Source organism: Phoenix dactylifera, chromosome 8 (genome assembly GCF_051530095.1).
Source record: "Phoenix dactylifera cultivar Ajwa chromosome 8, Ajwa_hap1_PhDact_Kaust_v1.1, whole genome shotgun sequence".
In the NCBI taxonomy this organism is placed as follows: Eukaryota; Viridiplantae; Streptophyta; class Magnoliopsida; order Arecales; family Arecaceae; genus Phoenix; species Phoenix dactylifera.
In genome coordinates this window covers 25,509,608-25,525,866 of record NC_143197.1, presented here as the reverse complement: position 1 = coordinate 25,525,866, position 16,259 = coordinate 25,509,608, and the positions used below count along the sequence as shown (strand labels likewise).

Here is a 16,259-nt window from a genome sequence, read left to right as displayed (position 1 = left end):
AGAAAAAGATAAATTATAAATAACTTCTTATATCTGATGTTTCTAATTAACAAGTTGTTGAAAAATCAATCAGTTACCTGAACAACGTAGATTTTGCTTATAACGCGCATGAATTCTTTTATTTCATTTTGTTTTCTAATAATAGGCAGTGGTAATAGCTGGTTTTTGTTCATATACTAGGGAAGCAAGATCTTTTTGAATCAAGAACTTGTTTATCTATATTAAATCAACAGACAGCTATTGAAAACTTGTTCATTTTTATGCCTTTCAGATATTGTTTTAAAGAGTTTTAGTTGGCCACGCCGTCATCAAATCCAAAGAAGAAAACTTGGAACCATTCAACATTTCACAGCACAATGACAAATCTCTGGTCACAATAAGATGAAGAATTTAAAACCCCAGAGCTAAACCATATACCCTCCATTATTAATTCAGTGTCCAGAGCATTTTACACATATAGTACTAAAATTAGAAAAATGCGACATGAGGACTTCCTGGGGGTCACCATCCTAGTAATTCTCTTGCCCCGGCATGCTTAACCATAGAGTTCTAATAAGACACGGGTACGTTAGTGCTGGTTTGATTTTGTTCTCCTTTTTTTTTCTTCTTTTCTTTTTCTTTCTTTTTTTTTGTAGTTTTGTTGGAAGAAAAAAATAAGTACAAGAGACATCCTTGGAAGAAAACTTAAAAAAAAAAAATCTTAGTGGATGTGTCTTTTGGAATAAAAAACCGGAGATAGTTGATCATTTGTTTTCAACCTGCTGTTTTTTTCCCCGCCATCTGGAAGACAGCATGCTCTTTGTTAGAAGCACACCATCCATGGGCTACTTTTGAGAACCTTTGAATTGATTGGAGGAGAAGAAACTTTACCAAAGCTGCACAACTTGCTTGTAGAGTTGTAGCTACGGCTTGGGTATGTTGCAAAGAAAGGAATGCAAGGATATTCCTCAATAAGCAATCTTCCATCTGCTTCTTATCAAGGTCTCCTTTTCTTCCATGATTGGTCTTCCTTGTGTAATGACAAGCAAGCTCTTCTCCGAGTTTGGGAGAACTTGGAATAAGGTTAAGCAGCTGCCAGTGGTTTTGTCTTTTGTTTGAGCCACAGATCAGCCGAAGTTCTTGTCAATGGAGGCTCTTGTTCACCATGGCTTTGTGGTTGTCTTTCTAGCATGGTCTTAGTACTAGCAATTACACTACTTTGAGAAAGGATTGACAGAAGAAGAGAGCATTAAGGGAATATGTCTGTCATTCAACATTCTGTTTCTGAATTTCACATTGCATCCTAGTCACATCTAAATGTTGTAAAGATCACAAGCTTGTAGCTCACACGAGTTCTGCTCACCCCAAGTGTTCATTTCTGTTTGTCAGCAACAATGATAAGTATCAATGGTTTTTCACTCATACACTTATTTGAGACAGGATAGATCAAACCATGAAGTCCTGTCATCTGCCAAAAATTCTATAGATTCACATAATCGGAGTTGTCTACAATGATCAAAATATTAAAATCAGGAAATCAATGGAATTCTGTGAAGTTTTATGCATTAATAGGATCACAAGAAGTTTGCTTATGAATGTCCATTACCATTTTTAGCAGATGCTGATGCATATTCACAGTTTCTCGCTAATACATCCAAGCACTGGAGATTCACGACGGATTAATTCATGAATAATTATCATCACCTACATCCAACATTCTACGGGTTCGTGCACTTTGAGCCGTCTACGGTGATGAAAAATTCCAAAATGTTGATAGATACAGATCCCCAGATATTTTCAAGCATGAAATCATCATCCAGTGTAATCAACTGAGAATTATTTTGGTTCATGCATGTTGGATTTCTACTCACCTTTAGAACCATGTTAGCCTCCTAATCTGCTCAGAATAAAATTTGCAAGTTTCTGAGGTTAGTCTTTTATCATCCTCCATCTCTGTCTACATTCCCTGTCAAAGGTTGCAGCCTTCATGCTGCACGCAAGCTGTAGATGTTCCTATGGCAAAGTTATGAGTTATTATCATCCTTTGGTAAGGCTTGCCAAAGCCCAGTTATCATTCTTTTTTCATCTTTTTTTAACAATTTCATGATCTCTTGATGGGTGAGATGGGATCAAATTTGCATTCCATCTGGAGATAACTGCTTCAATGTTGCTTGGCAATAGATCCTTGTCCAAATTGCGAAGTTGGATGTGGAAGCAGCATACCTCCCACAGTCCCACATTATATGGACAAAAAAAAAAGGCTGTATGGGTGAACAAGGAGGTTGAGGTGGGAGAGGAGGCAAGGCAAAATGGCTGGGGCCATCAGGTGGTGCACTCTGGAGTTAATGAAGCCAAGGAGACCCTTGAGGCAGCTTTGGTGGACCATGGGTGCAATGATGCAGTAGGTGTACTCCTCCTTTCCAGTGCTAAACCAGGCTGTGTCACACATTGCTAGCATGAAGAACATCTTTAAATTTAGGCATGCCAAGGTGCACTTTTGATGGCCTACTTGGAGGATGGCGTCGGAGGGAGGTGTGGCTTGAAGAAGATGGACGAATGCTAAGACAACTAAACCTGATGGAGAATGGCCTTCTTGATGAATCAGATTTCTGAGGTTTAGAAGGCAAAATAAGAGGAACAAATACACTAAAAAAAGAGTTATGGGAAAGGAAAATGGAGCAGAACGAGGAATTCATATGATTGTCCCAAAAAGCCAGCCAGTTCCAGGCTACTAGATTCTAGAGATGAAAGCAGCATCATAATCAGCTCAATCTCAAGAGCATCAGAATTAGCAAGTATTTAGCTTGAAATGTCATGATATCAGACTGGAATTGTTTGAAATCGTTGTATTGCAGTCTTCTTGTGACCACCATCAATGGCTCCTTGGCTGGTGAAGGATATCCTTAGTGCCTCTAAATGGATTAGCATAATTTAAGTTTTTATGCTTTTGGGGTGATGTTGAGAAGCATTTTGTTAGTGCGATGTTGGGGAACAGTTTGGTGACGTGATGCTGCTGAGGCAATGGTTGAGATCAGATGTGAGGCTTGGTCAAAATGCAAAGGGAGGTCTGAAGACACTTGATTATCTCTCAGCCATAGATTTCCTTGAATCATTTTTGCTTGGTATCTTTTTTTATCCTTGGCTCCTATTCCAATTTGATATTCTTGCTTTCATTACTCTTGGTTATGCCTAAATGCTAGTAAACCTGAATATGGACTCAAATTCTAGAGTTTTTAGAGAGTATTCCCCTGATTGACTGCATGAAAGGCTTTTAGAAAACATAATAAATAGATCATAGGCATAATCCTACTCTTTGAAAACCTAGGAATATTAAAAAGTCCACCATGCAAATCCATAAATCAGATTGCATTCCTTGATTGGTTCTATTTCATCTGGTTGGACATATCCAACTAGGTAATTTAATGACTCTAAAGATCCTCGGCGTGCATTTCTAAATATTTGGACCTCGATAATTAAAATGAGTGCACCCCCTCTCCTTTTCTCTCTCTCAAAAACACACACACACACACAAAAAAAAAAATCTTTTCCTCACATAATAACTCAATCTGGATTTGATTATCATTAACCTAGTTGATCGACAAAGAGCTCTAGGCCGAGCAATACCATGTTGTGTCAAAACATCTAGAATCTTACTGATATGAGTGGAAAAACCACATAGGCAGATTTCATTTCCTTGAGCCTTCTAGACTCCCTTTTTTTTTTATCTATACGTGCCTCTGAACAACTTTACTGCACAAACCATGTGTACTGGCAAACAAAAATAAAAATAAAAATGATATAACGAAAAGACCAGGACAGCCTTCAAGATCTTGGCATGAGCTCGCCCTTTTCGTTACATGCCTTGGTCGTGGACCTGCATGGTTTGGCATGATTGGCTTTCCTTGACTCACAGTGCAACTAAATGCTTCTCAAAGTCTTGTTCCATAGGAAGTAGAATTCTTTGATTGAGCCATTGTTTAAACCTTTGGAATTGCGCGTGAGGATGGCCCATGTAGAAGTTTGATGAATCCCATTAAACTAAGTTTCCCATCAGAATGCCTTATCCAGCCTTGGAGAACAACATGGACTGGGACTGAGGGGCTGAGCCCAAGTTCCTGTACAAGAATGATCATTTTCTTTTTTCAGTTGGAAAATGGAAATAAGCTGGGAAATTCAAGGCTAATGAAAGAGCATAAGATTCCATGCTTGAAAGAAGATAATAAATTGCGTGAACTAATTTTTCGCATATAATCAACCATACCGATGCAAGTTCCTCAATCACTATGGAGCGGTTCCCATCCTTCTCAAAGAACTCATATGCTTGAAGTGCATGTCGCTCCCAACTATCTAGTCCTTCCAGCTGATGCACGCTTATAGAAGCAGCAGCGAATTCTTCAAAATCTAGTTTTCGGTACTGAAGAGAACTTACCTATATCCATGAAAAGGACACAAGGGTAAATACTCAGAACTGTAAAATAGAAATCCCTACGACACAAGAAGTGTTCCCACAAAAGGTACCGTGTTTGCGAAATCAAGAACCCTCGAGTCCTTCATTGCCTCGGTCGAGTTCTTCATCAAGGCCTATCAGTTACCAGATTTAATTAGAAGTTTACCATTAAGAATGTAGGCATTTGATACAGAAAACTAACCATCTTGAAGTTTTGTAAGGAGATGCAGCCATTCTTGTTTGGCCCTAACCATGTGAATTGCTCATGCAGATAATAGAGCTGATCCACTGTCAAGGTCTTGGCAAGGGCCTGCAGTATATGCCAATATATTAGTCAAAAAAAAAGGCTAATTCAGTATTTATATGTCTCAAAATTTTAGATCACTTCAAGAATATAATAAGAGGATGAGCCTTGGCACAATGGTGAGGTTGCTCTAATATGACTTGGAGGTCACGGGTTCGAAACAGAGAAACAGTCTCTTTGCACGCAGGGGTAAAGCTGCATATATCTAACCCACCCTGGACCCCACAATAGTAGGAGTCTTGTGCACTAGGTTGCTCCTTTTTTCAAGGAAAGGATGAAACACACATCTACAAGTTGATTACTGTTGGCGCTAGAATGACTAAGAAGCTTAAAGTTAGTGACAAGATATACAATGTAAAACAATAATAGACATTGTATTTAAGAGAGACAACATACCCTCAAAGCTGATTTCCTCAAAGATGACGAACATATATAAGCTTTTGTAAGCCTGTAAACTATAATATCCATAGGAATTTTAATACCCTGTGAATGTTGAAGCCAAGGATGACCTGTGCATGCATGGAAACCAGATTTTAGTTGCTAATAACTTGATATGAAAAACTGAAACTATTAAGGGGAAAAAGAATGTACCAAGAGCTTGTGAAGCAGTAATTCTCTTACGATAATCTTTATTCAGTAACATTTTGACGAAGTATTTAGCCTCAGCAGACAACGAAGGCCAAGGAGCCTCCTCAAAATTTGGCTCTGCCTTCAGGACAGCTCGAAAGATACCTGATTCAGTTCTGGCCCAGAATGGGCGACTTCCACATAGAAGAATATAGGCAATAACACCAATGCTCCACATATCTGCCTCAGTACCATAAGATCTATGAAGAACTTCAGGAGCAACATAATATGCACTTCCAACAATGTCATTAAGCCTTTCATCTGCATGCTTCCAGTGATGGTAATGTGTTATGCTTTAAGTAAAAGAGAACACAAAATAACGAGGAAAAAAAGTCTAACAAGCCAAAATCCACTAATTATCATGTCATAATTAAAACTAACCTGGCTTCACAAAGTCTGACAAACCAAAGTCTATAGCCTTCAGGGGAGACTTGTCATCCTTGGAAGTAAAAAGAAAGTTCTGTACCATAAAGCAAGCAAAATTATTGAATTGTGCGTGAGAGAAATAGAGGATTGTCTAGATATATGAATGTCTCTGCATGCACATGCCTGTGCATGTGCATCCGTGTGTGTGTGTCCTTTGTATGTGTGCATAAGCACAAGTGTGTGTGTTGTGTTTGCATGTCTGTTGCTGTACATATGCATGTGCAGGCGTATGTGTACATTTGCATGCCTGTGCATGTCCATTCAAGTTCCCCATGCATGGGCATGTGTGTACGCTTCCGCATTAAATCTACTAAACAATCACCTCTGGCTTGAGATCACGATGTACAACACCTTGGAGATGACAGAAAGCAACAGCACTTAAAATCTGGACCATGACAACCTTAGCATCTTGTTCTGAGTACTTTCCACCCCTATAAATAAATTAAAATAATGATGGAAGATCTCTTTACTAAATCAACTTTTAAGAGATAAAAAGTCAACATTCTTCCAGAAATTTGAAATTGAATAGTTTATGCAAAGGGTACCTTGAAAGTATCCTATCTAATAGTTCACCTCCTCTGCATAACCTGATCAATATGAAATATGACTATAAGCTCATATAATTCAAGAGACCAGCTGTTCGTTTAGACAAGAATTAAGTTACAGGTTTTGTATCTGTCCAGGTCAGTCCAAAATGAGGTGTGCCAAAATCATATCAGACTGTACTAAGATTAGCAATTATCAGCTAGAATGCATCTAACTACGTCATCAGAAAGAAAAAAGAAAATGAGAAAACATTTCTTTTCTTATTTAGAGTCTTGGATAATTTTGGGTAATGATGAATATGCATTTTTTCAAACTTTCAGAGCATATATGGTTTTCTCATAGATTCATGATACAAAACAAAGTCTCATGAAATTGGATTAGCGGTATCTTCCGAACATTTTTTAGCAGGAATATTACAGCATATTGACAGCTCCAAAGCACAAGATTCACTTCCTGGGCCCAAAGCAGTGCTTTGTTTCCTGGCCAAATCAAGGATTTGGGGCTTCTTGCACCTGATTATTCTGTCTTTATCTCATTCATAAAGTTGCATTTAATATAACATCTGTAGAGTCAAGTGCACTTAAAAAAACAGTCGGATCAATTGCATTATAATTACTAATCATGATATATCATAACCATGCCAAGTTGGGACTGAGTTAAGCATGATCATGAATCAACCTGGTTCTTTCAAGTCATGATTTTGGGCTCAAATCCAAATTATTAATGAATCAGGTCAGGTTAGGTCAGCTCCTTAAAAAAATATTTTAGAGCATCAGGTCATTAGGGCAGAGTCAGGTCAATCATGAGTCATGAGCCAAACCCAACCAATACATTCAGGTCGTAGTCAGATATGGTATGGGTCCCAGGGATTTTTTTCGAAAAAAAAATCCAATATATATCTAGAAGGAAATTAATATTTGTATTTGTAACAAGTGAAATAATTAAAAAAAGGTGTTAATGTAGTTTGTTACTACTAACGTCATTTACAAGAGTGCAACTCAGCCCTAATTCAGCCTTTAACCTACAAATAAATTGTCTTAATACCCAACCTACAAATCTAAAAATGAAAGCAAGGTGAGTGATAAAGGATTTAGGAATTTTGAAGGTATAGTTTTAGGTACAGTTGGATCGAGTGGGGCTGAGTCAGATCAGGTCATATAACGTTTGACTTTAACCCATTTTATTCCCAGTTAGTACATAGGTAGGTCCAGCTGGGCATGAATTGGTTAGAAAACATATGACCCCCACCTGACCAATTTTTCAAACAGGTCATTTTTCTGATGCAGTCTCAAAGGGTCTGAAGAACCAGGGTAGACCTGGTGTACCTAGGTCAGGACCGAGTCAGGTCACAGGTTGACCTGACCCATTTGCAGCACTAACTTTATAGGTCAATGTGCCATAATGGACAGTAACATATAAAATTATGAGGATAGATATAGATATGAGGCTCTACATATATGAACCCACCCTCTCCCAATAAAAATGAACTGTGCATGTCAATATCCTGTAACTTCAAAACCAGCATAAATCAACCAATACAGAAAAACACCAGATGTTTTAAATCATTATTTTAGTATCTTGGCTGCATGTTTAAATTGCACTTGATGCTTCACAAATATTCTCGGTACCCTTATATAGCTAAGTCACCTGTAAAATCAGTTAAGTGTTTCCATATTCTTACCATATGCTTGGAAATTTTAATACAAAACATTATAAAAAAGGTCAACCTAACTAAGTTGTAACTGTAAATATAGCTAACTTCCACTCAAAGTATCACTTCGTCATCTGATGCATTTAATGGTCCAATCAATGTTGTGCTGATGTAACCCATTAGTTGATAATACTAATGACCTGACTGCACCATGTTGAATTTTCTTCATGAACATAAAGAATCCATATAAACTCAAGATATTTATCAGGGTTCCAAGGCTTTAAAGAAACTCAAATATATTCTGGATTAGAAACTGCAGCAGGGTAGGTATTGGGTACTTCAAATGCATCTTTAGGGTTTTTAATCATGGAAAAAAGGTTCGATCTAAGAAACCAAACACGTAGTCAAGTCATGATTTATGGCATTATGATGTGTGATTGCTTGTAAATATGGATGATTTTGACTCATTTTATTGTTGAGCTAAAATTCACCTTTACTCATCAATATTCTAAAGAATTGCATTTCCTATTTGGTACTCATTTATGTTTGCATTAATTTGGTATCAAGGTAAAAGTCTTGCAAAGTTCAATAAGTCACCATAAATGACACTCAAGGTGCATATTACAAACCTGTGATGCAATGTTTGACTTGAAGAGAAGGCTAAACAACTTGAATTAGAGGATGTATGAGATGATAGCACAGCTTACAATTGTTGTTATATGAATCTAGATCTACAGTTAGCAATTTTCAAAAAGAGAAATATGAAAAATGCAACAATTTACATTATTCATCCTATATGCTACATCCATATGCAGGGATGATCAAAGAAAACTTCAAATGGTGGAAGAGTACAAACATGAGAAGAGAACCCCAATACAAGTCCTTCAGGCTCACCATTTCTCAAAAGCCCCAAAAAAGAGATAGCTGCCAAAACTCTAAAACAAGCAAAAATATACATGTAAAGAACACCTCCAAGATTCATGTCACAGACTCTGCCCTTGAACCCCTAGATAGGCTCGAGTCTTTGGACCATGATGAGACCTCAGGCATAGCACATGTGGAGCATCTCCACTAAATACAAGCCACAATCTAACAAGATAACAACAGTGTTCTACATGATAGCATAAAAGGAATGTGAAGGACTTCTTCCCAATCTTAAATCTGTGGAACAAGATTTGCCGGACCACGACTAAGATTTAACCAAGCAAAACATAAAGAAGAACAAATAGCAGGGGAGTTCCTTGTTTCTTCTTTTTCCTTTTTCCGAGGGAAAGGGAGGGCGAACCCACCCATTTATTAAATAAAATTTAAAAAAGAGTTAACAAAGATGAGAAAGGGAAAAAAGAGGAAAGCAATGAAGGAAAATAAAGAGGGAGAAGTAATCCACGGAAAAGAAGAGCGAAAAGAAGAAAAAGGAGGACTCCAGGATCAATCAAGGTGAAGAGAGGATGGATGACAACTTCTTCCAGGTAGAAAGAAAGTGAAGTCTGTCCTTGCTACTGAGGAGAATGGACCAGTCATCCAAGAGAGTAAAGTTGTATTTGTGAAAGTAATGTATTGAGCTTTCTTTTTTAGAAAAACTCTTGAATTCCTTTCCTTCCATATCATTGCACATAGAGCTCGAATTAATACAGTAGTTTCAGTAAAAGGAGAAGGAAAAGAAGAAATTTAATTTCAACATGTCAAATCTAGCAGTCATCCAAATAGAATTCAAACATCCCCACCAATCAAGATGTCCATAACAGTTACCAAAAGATTTTCTTTGTTAAAACATATTGATGATAGCTCCACTGGTTCAAAGCAGCAAAAACTGTCCTCTAGAGTAGTCATCTAATGCCCTCAAACTGTTATCATTTACAAGCAGCCACTTTCCATTTTTATATATAATTGTTTGAAAGGGTATACAAGCTTGTCACCATCTTTCGCTAATAAAAGTATGGAATCTATCCTCAATGCTCAACTGATATTTTCTTTCCAAATGGCCTAAACACTTCTTCAATCGAAAATGTCGCCGACAAATCCAGGAAAGGATATTTTTGAGATGAACAATTAATCAATGATGTAATGATGGATCTCATATGATTGAACTAAAGAAAGAAACATATGCTTAAAAAAAAATTGAAGATAGGATCATGCTGGAATTTCTTACCAAGCCTGAAAGCAAAATGGTGGAATTTTATCGACATATTCATATGGAATGTATATCATACTAAATTCAGAAAAGAAAAACAACTATGGTCTTGGCATAATCCAGAGTGATTAGCAGACAAATGACTCCATTTCCTTTTGCTATGTATTTTTATAAATTTAATTTATTATAGCAGTGTATATCATAAAAATCTAATGAGCGCGCATGTGGGCGTGTGTTTTTTATATTTATGACTGTGTATATATATGCATGTATCAAATACAACTATTACGAAGTTCTAATGCTTAGTAATAACTAATTATAGAATGTTGCACAAGAAATTATGAAGAGATGAACTGAACTGAAAAAGGGACATGCAAAAAAATTACAACATCTGTAAGTCCATATATCCAGCACCGGAACTTGCAGAAGCGGCATACAACCTTGATTTCACCTGGTGCATAGATGTAGCTTTTTCCTCCCAGAATGTTCACATTCTTCTTTCAGTTCCCAAGAAGCAATAGTGTGTGGATTCTAAGAACGACTAAAAGAATCATAAATATGTAATCAGCACTTACTCCATCGCTATATACACGTTGTCCTCATCCTCATAAGCATCATAAAATTGCACAAGATTCTGATGTCCTGTAAGAGATCTCAATATTCTCACTTCTCTTCTCACATCTTCAATAGCAATATCTGTTGTCATCTGCCATAATATAGTCTGTGAGATTAAACGGTATATTTTCAGATTTTTCTACTAACCAACATACATTGGCAAAACTCCATTGTATATAGCATCTAAAATCAGGATTTCAGAATTTGAAAAGCCAACAGTCATACAAGAAACAACTGCCGATCAGAAAATAGTACAACCAACAGTAGAATTAGACAAAGACCTAGTGGCCCATCTATTAAGGGAGTTTAAGAGCTTTGGCAACCAAAAATAGCATCACTTTATACCATGATATGACCAAATTAAGACAAGATCACAAAAAAGATATCTAAACGGCTCATAAAGCGGCAAATCAATATGTTCTTCAGTCCAATCTAAACTGCATCAGAATTTTGAGTCAGCTTGGTAACATATCAAGCAGGCAATGAGAATTGATGACTTGATTAGTTGGATCTTTATATAAAGACATTATGGTATAGATCAAAAGTTCATTCTCTTTACTTCTCTCTTTACATTTGTTTCTAAATTTTTTATTGTATATTCTTAACCCTTAATTTTCTACATGGACTTCATCCTAGACGGTTGGTCTCAACCATTCAACCACTTCGCATCAGTAAATACGAATTGCATCATAATAAGCTTTTATGCTCATTATTAGTCTTTAAGAATCATACATTATATAAAAGTAGATAGAAGAATTGATGCATATGTTTGCTACAAGCAACATGTAACCCTGCAAACAGATCGTCCAGGGTTCAAATCTTGGGTATTGCTATGAAAAATAAAATTAATAAATCTGCAAACACATAGATAAAAGCCTATGCCAATAAAGAGGGTCTTGTGAGAATGACAAGAATGGTAATACTGGACTCTGACCCAGAGGTTGCATCCTTCATCCAAAGCGAGAAGGTTCTGTTTGAACATCGGGAGGTGTTTCCATGATTAGTTGACATGTAATTCTGGCATTCTTTCATTTAAATGGCAGGCGGCACTCCCACTGCTAATCTTTTTTTTAAAAAAGGAAAAACTCGAACATAAAGCAAAATTTAAGTACTTATGAAGAATGTAACTGTGGTTTCAAATGCTGGTAGCCTAATACCATGTATGATTTGCCATTTTTTGTTCTTTACATCCTGTAACTCCTTATTAGAGATTCGAAAAAGGTAAAACAAAAAAGAGAGCACATGTATAAAGGAACCATAAAAGAAATAAAACCAATAAGCACAAATGTTAGCTTCTAAGCAAATGCTTTAAAATATACTTAAAGCTAATCCACACTTGCATTCTTCCATATGCTTCTTTCAATTGTACAACAGCCTTCTGGCAGTTTAGATTACTTCAATAAACAGATCATCAATTTCAGTTATAAATGATTGCAACAAGAAAATATAACTTTTGATTAGTAGTCATGAGACAAAAATAGATATTGAAGTTCTATTGTGCATCGCTTGATCAACCAAAAATTGTAGGATACAAAACTTCACCAAGTACTATAGAGAAACTATATACATAGTAGACAAATATGTGGGGCGTCATGCCATTACCAAACAGACAGCTGTAATACATTCCAGCTTTCAAAATTTATGTTCTAGCAAGGATGTACGCTGCAGTAAATCTAATACCAACTGTCAGTTTCTAAATGGACCTCGTAATACAATACTAGTAAATTCATCCTCAGAGGAATTTCAAATGAGAAGATGATAAAAGAAATGAAGAAAAAAATTGCAGAGGTACATTATAAAGAGTAAAGGAAAGAATTTAGATTAGGAAGAATAGGAGGGTTCATTGTTTGCCCTGATCCAATTGCCAACGACTGCCAGCGCAATGGTAGTAAGCAATATGGACTGGCTGAATTGCAGAAATTTTCTTTATTCAGACCAAGACCGAAAACGGATCAAGCCCTTAAACAATAACACAAAAGCAAAAAAGATGGACATGAGAAATTTGCAGAAAAGAAGGAAAAAAATAAAATTGATGATAGTGAAACACATCTAAGAAAAATATTGAAATTTTCAAAATTCACACATTATGTCAGTAACAAATCTAAATCACACATGAAGTTCAACAATTATTATCAGTTACAGGTTCAAACATGGAAAAGGATTGGTTTGCATTGTTGCAACTTTAACAAACATAAGATCTACAAAATGGATTACTTCAAACTTTGCCAAATAAAATAATCAATATTCATATGAATTTCCTTCCATATATATTTGTACAATTTGAAGTTGACAGTAATCATCATGGAACTTCTGCTACAGACTAAAGATTAATTAAGCAGCAGATCCAGGGGACTGGTTTGACCTAAAGGTATAGAATTTTGGCACGAAATTAGGCAGCATAGATTTCACCTGAAATTCATATATGGAACAGAAAGATCATATGGCAACTTTAGAAAAAAAAGAAAACGGACCTTTGTTTTTGGGATAACCTTAACTGCCACCTCCTGGCCCTTCAACTCCCCCTTCTTCACCCTCGCCGAGCAAGTATACCCAAAATGGCCGCGCCCGACCTCCTCACCAAGCTCATACTTCAAAAAGAACTGCTTTGAAAACCCAAAGCTCCTATCCAATCCCAATTCAGCTTCACTTCCCTCAGGGATCGTTGCCTCGTTCGGCTTCGCCGAACCATGGCGGCGAGCAAGCAAAGCCTTGATGTGCTTCGCCGGAGACGGAGGAGGGAATGCTCGCTTGAAGAACCGCAGAGGGGTGGAGCTCACGCTGGAATTGGCCGGTGAGCTCTTGTAAGAGCTCGGCAAAGGGCTTGGGCTCAGGAAAGGGAACTTTGGGGGTTTCGGGGTTCCGGGATTCGGCAGAGGATCCTCATTGCTGGGAATCACAGGGCCTTCTTCTTGAATTGGGGGGTCTTGGATTGGTTTCCCGAGGCAGAGTCCCATGGGAACCAAGTCCCAAATTGGAAGAAGGATTCAATGAAAAATTCAGAACTCAACAAGAAAGGGCTCAGAAAATTTGAAGCATAGTATGGGAGAAGGAAACATAAGAGAAAAAAAGACCTCCAAATGGACTTAATAACCCCAAAAGCAAGAAAACGACATGTAAAACAAAGGGGTCAGAAGAGAATCAAAATCTAGTCTTGCATGAGGAAGAGCCATTGAGTCACAAAATCCACCAAAAAGGAATAAAGAAGACAACTTTGAGAGCACAAACAAAGCAAGGTCGGAAATTTTTCAGCAAAAGTTTGATACCATAAACAAATTGAAAAGAAAAGGGATGAACTAAGTGACTGGGGATAAGAATGGGAAAAGAGGATTCTGCTGCAAAGGTGAAAGATGCTGCATGAGAAAGAGAGCAGGAAAGGAAGAAAAGGCACACTTTAGTGTAGCTTTTCCAGCCTTTCTTTGGGGATTGTTGAGGGGGAATTTGTTCCGCCTATCAGTATAAAGAGAATTCATTTGATATGGAGGGTAAGCTTTTGGATGATCTCTTCAACTCACAGGCTGTCCTTTATTGCTCTCCCAGGACAAGAGAGGGAGGCATCGCCATTGATTGCTCCAGAAGATAAAACAAAAAGGTCTTGTTGGTTGCCTACAAATTCCCTCTTTCTCATGCTTACCCCATGCATGGATATTGACTGGGCATGTGAGTGCTTGAGGTTTGGGCCAAAAATTTTGCTTCTAGGACTGTGGATGGGGGGTGAAATGCCATTTGCGCTTCATCCATTGTTCCTGACCTGGGGACTATGACCCTGTGGGTCTGGACTCAATGTGAGTTACTTTCTTGCAAAGAATGGTCTACTCTAAGGGTTATGAGTCATTGTGGTTTTAATTTGAGTTTAGACCTTGTAAGGCTATTGATAACAATAGATTCATGAGATTTGATTATTTGGCCAGTCAAATGGGTGGATGTGTGCCATGCAATTCAGCAAACTATGTTCTAATTGAGGTGTTTACTTTTGCTGCTAATCGATCGTTAAACTTGTGAATCATAACTAGGGATATGCATGAGCTAGCTCACTTGTCAAATTTTACATTACTCGAAGAGAATCTTAAGCCCAATCATATCAAAGATTTTGATTCATATTAGCCTAAGTGCTCCTCTACTTGTAATCTCATCATCTCTTACCACCATTTGTTCTCTCTGATATCTGCAAAGTGTATTTTGCAGGCCTTCACACCATTGCATTTTTAATCATTTGGAGCAAATTCACCGAAGAATAGAGAAGAGGCGACAAGCAAGTTGCAACTTGTTATCTGAAATACAAATTGGTCTCTAAAGTATTCACATTCTTATAAAACTTAACTATATGTCCTAATTATTATTGCAACAATAACTAGTCCTAGCCCAAGCAGCCAGCACCCCTCCTCTTTGTTATCTGAAAATAGCCTCCATGGATTGAAAGGACTGAATAATAGCCAATCCACACGACTGCTCAGCAGCCACCAAAATGGTGGTTCGTGACACCTCGTCGGATCGAGACGCAGCTCTCTGGTTGATCTAAGCCATTGAAGGCTCTATACAGGAGAGGACAAGCTCAATGCCTTCGCCTTATTTGCAAGTGCCTTAGCTTCTATTCTGATTGGCTTATTCTAGGTTCTATATAAGTTTAATGTGGACCTCCAAATCCCACAATTGTTTCTACTATTGGTGTAAACACGCCAAGTCACAGATCTCTTCTTTGTTTGAGAGGAGATGGATGACTTGCTGCTACTGTAACACGTTTTGTCACCTAAGATTATGACATTAAACTTTCCTCACTCCACTCTTTCTCGTCAACGACAACTTAGTCAGGCTTTTTTCCTTCCAAAGCGTGCAACCAATGACCAACCACGGCATCAGATACAACCCCACATCCCTCATTTGGGTCCAACACAGTTCACATGCATAGCTGGCTTAGCTACTAGTAATGAAGAAGCAGACAGGTAGGCTTGTTAATGATCCTTGTAGGACTTGCAGGCTGGAATAGTAGTCAACTCCCCAACCTCTACATTAATATCGACATGTATGTCAACCATAGGGGCTATGTACCTACATTCGAATGGAATTCAAACTAGATCGCCCTCCCATATAGAAGGTTAGTGGTTTCGCACGAAAGCAGTATTCACCTTCTTTCGCATGAATCCGCTGCTCGATTACGTAATAGTCGCTTCGAGATTTATACAAGTAGATGAATGAAAGAGTTCAGAGTGCTTTGAAATCTATGTGTGGCGTGATCTAATAGTTAACAATATGAAAAAAAAAAAGATCAATCATTCTTCCATGCGAAAGATCCTACCCAAACCCCTAGTAGAGCATGAAGTCAACTTCTTGGATAATCAAGGAGATGAGGAAGTAGTGGGTTTACGTGGTGGCCTTGGGCTTGCATGTTGTGGCCTCATACCACCAAAGACTTGAGACAAAACAAACAGGCTCTCTTGTTCTTAGAAGCCATGACAGTTTCAGGAAGGGAATATGCGACAGCCTCCTCTGAATTAAAAATGTTTCATGTGGATTCTTGGTGGATTAAACAAAAGGAAAC

General features: G+C 37.7%; 1 protein-coding gene across 2 annotated transcripts; it reads right to left on the bottom strand.

The window, feature by feature from the left end:
• Positions 1-3,638: 3,638 nt before the first annotated feature.
• Positions 3,639-14,393, bottom strand: LOC120110259 (CDPK-related kinase 7-like). Of its 2 annotated transcripts, none has more exons than XM_039124744.3 (11): positions 13,198-14,393; positions 10,687-10,832; positions 6,329-6,370; positions 6,106-6,214; positions 5,739-5,817; positions 5,322-5,618; positions 5,127-5,239; positions 4,629-4,736; positions 4,498-4,560; positions 4,241-4,408; positions 3,639-4,094 (listed from the first exon to the last, which is right to left on the bottom strand). In XM_039124744.3, the coding sequence occupies exons 1-11, from the start codon at positions 13,678-13,680 to the stop codon at positions 3,957-3,959; spliced, it is 1,746 nt and encodes a 581-aa protein (XP_038980672.3). In that variant the 5' UTR covers positions 13,681-14,393; the 3' UTR covers positions 3,639-3,956. The 2 variants fall into 2 exon arrangements, with proteins under 2 accessions (XP_038980672.3, XP_038980673.3); XM_039124745.3 differs by having other exon boundaries at positions 10,687-10,817; positions 13,198-14,389.
• Positions 14,394-16,259: the final 1,866 nt, after the last annotated feature.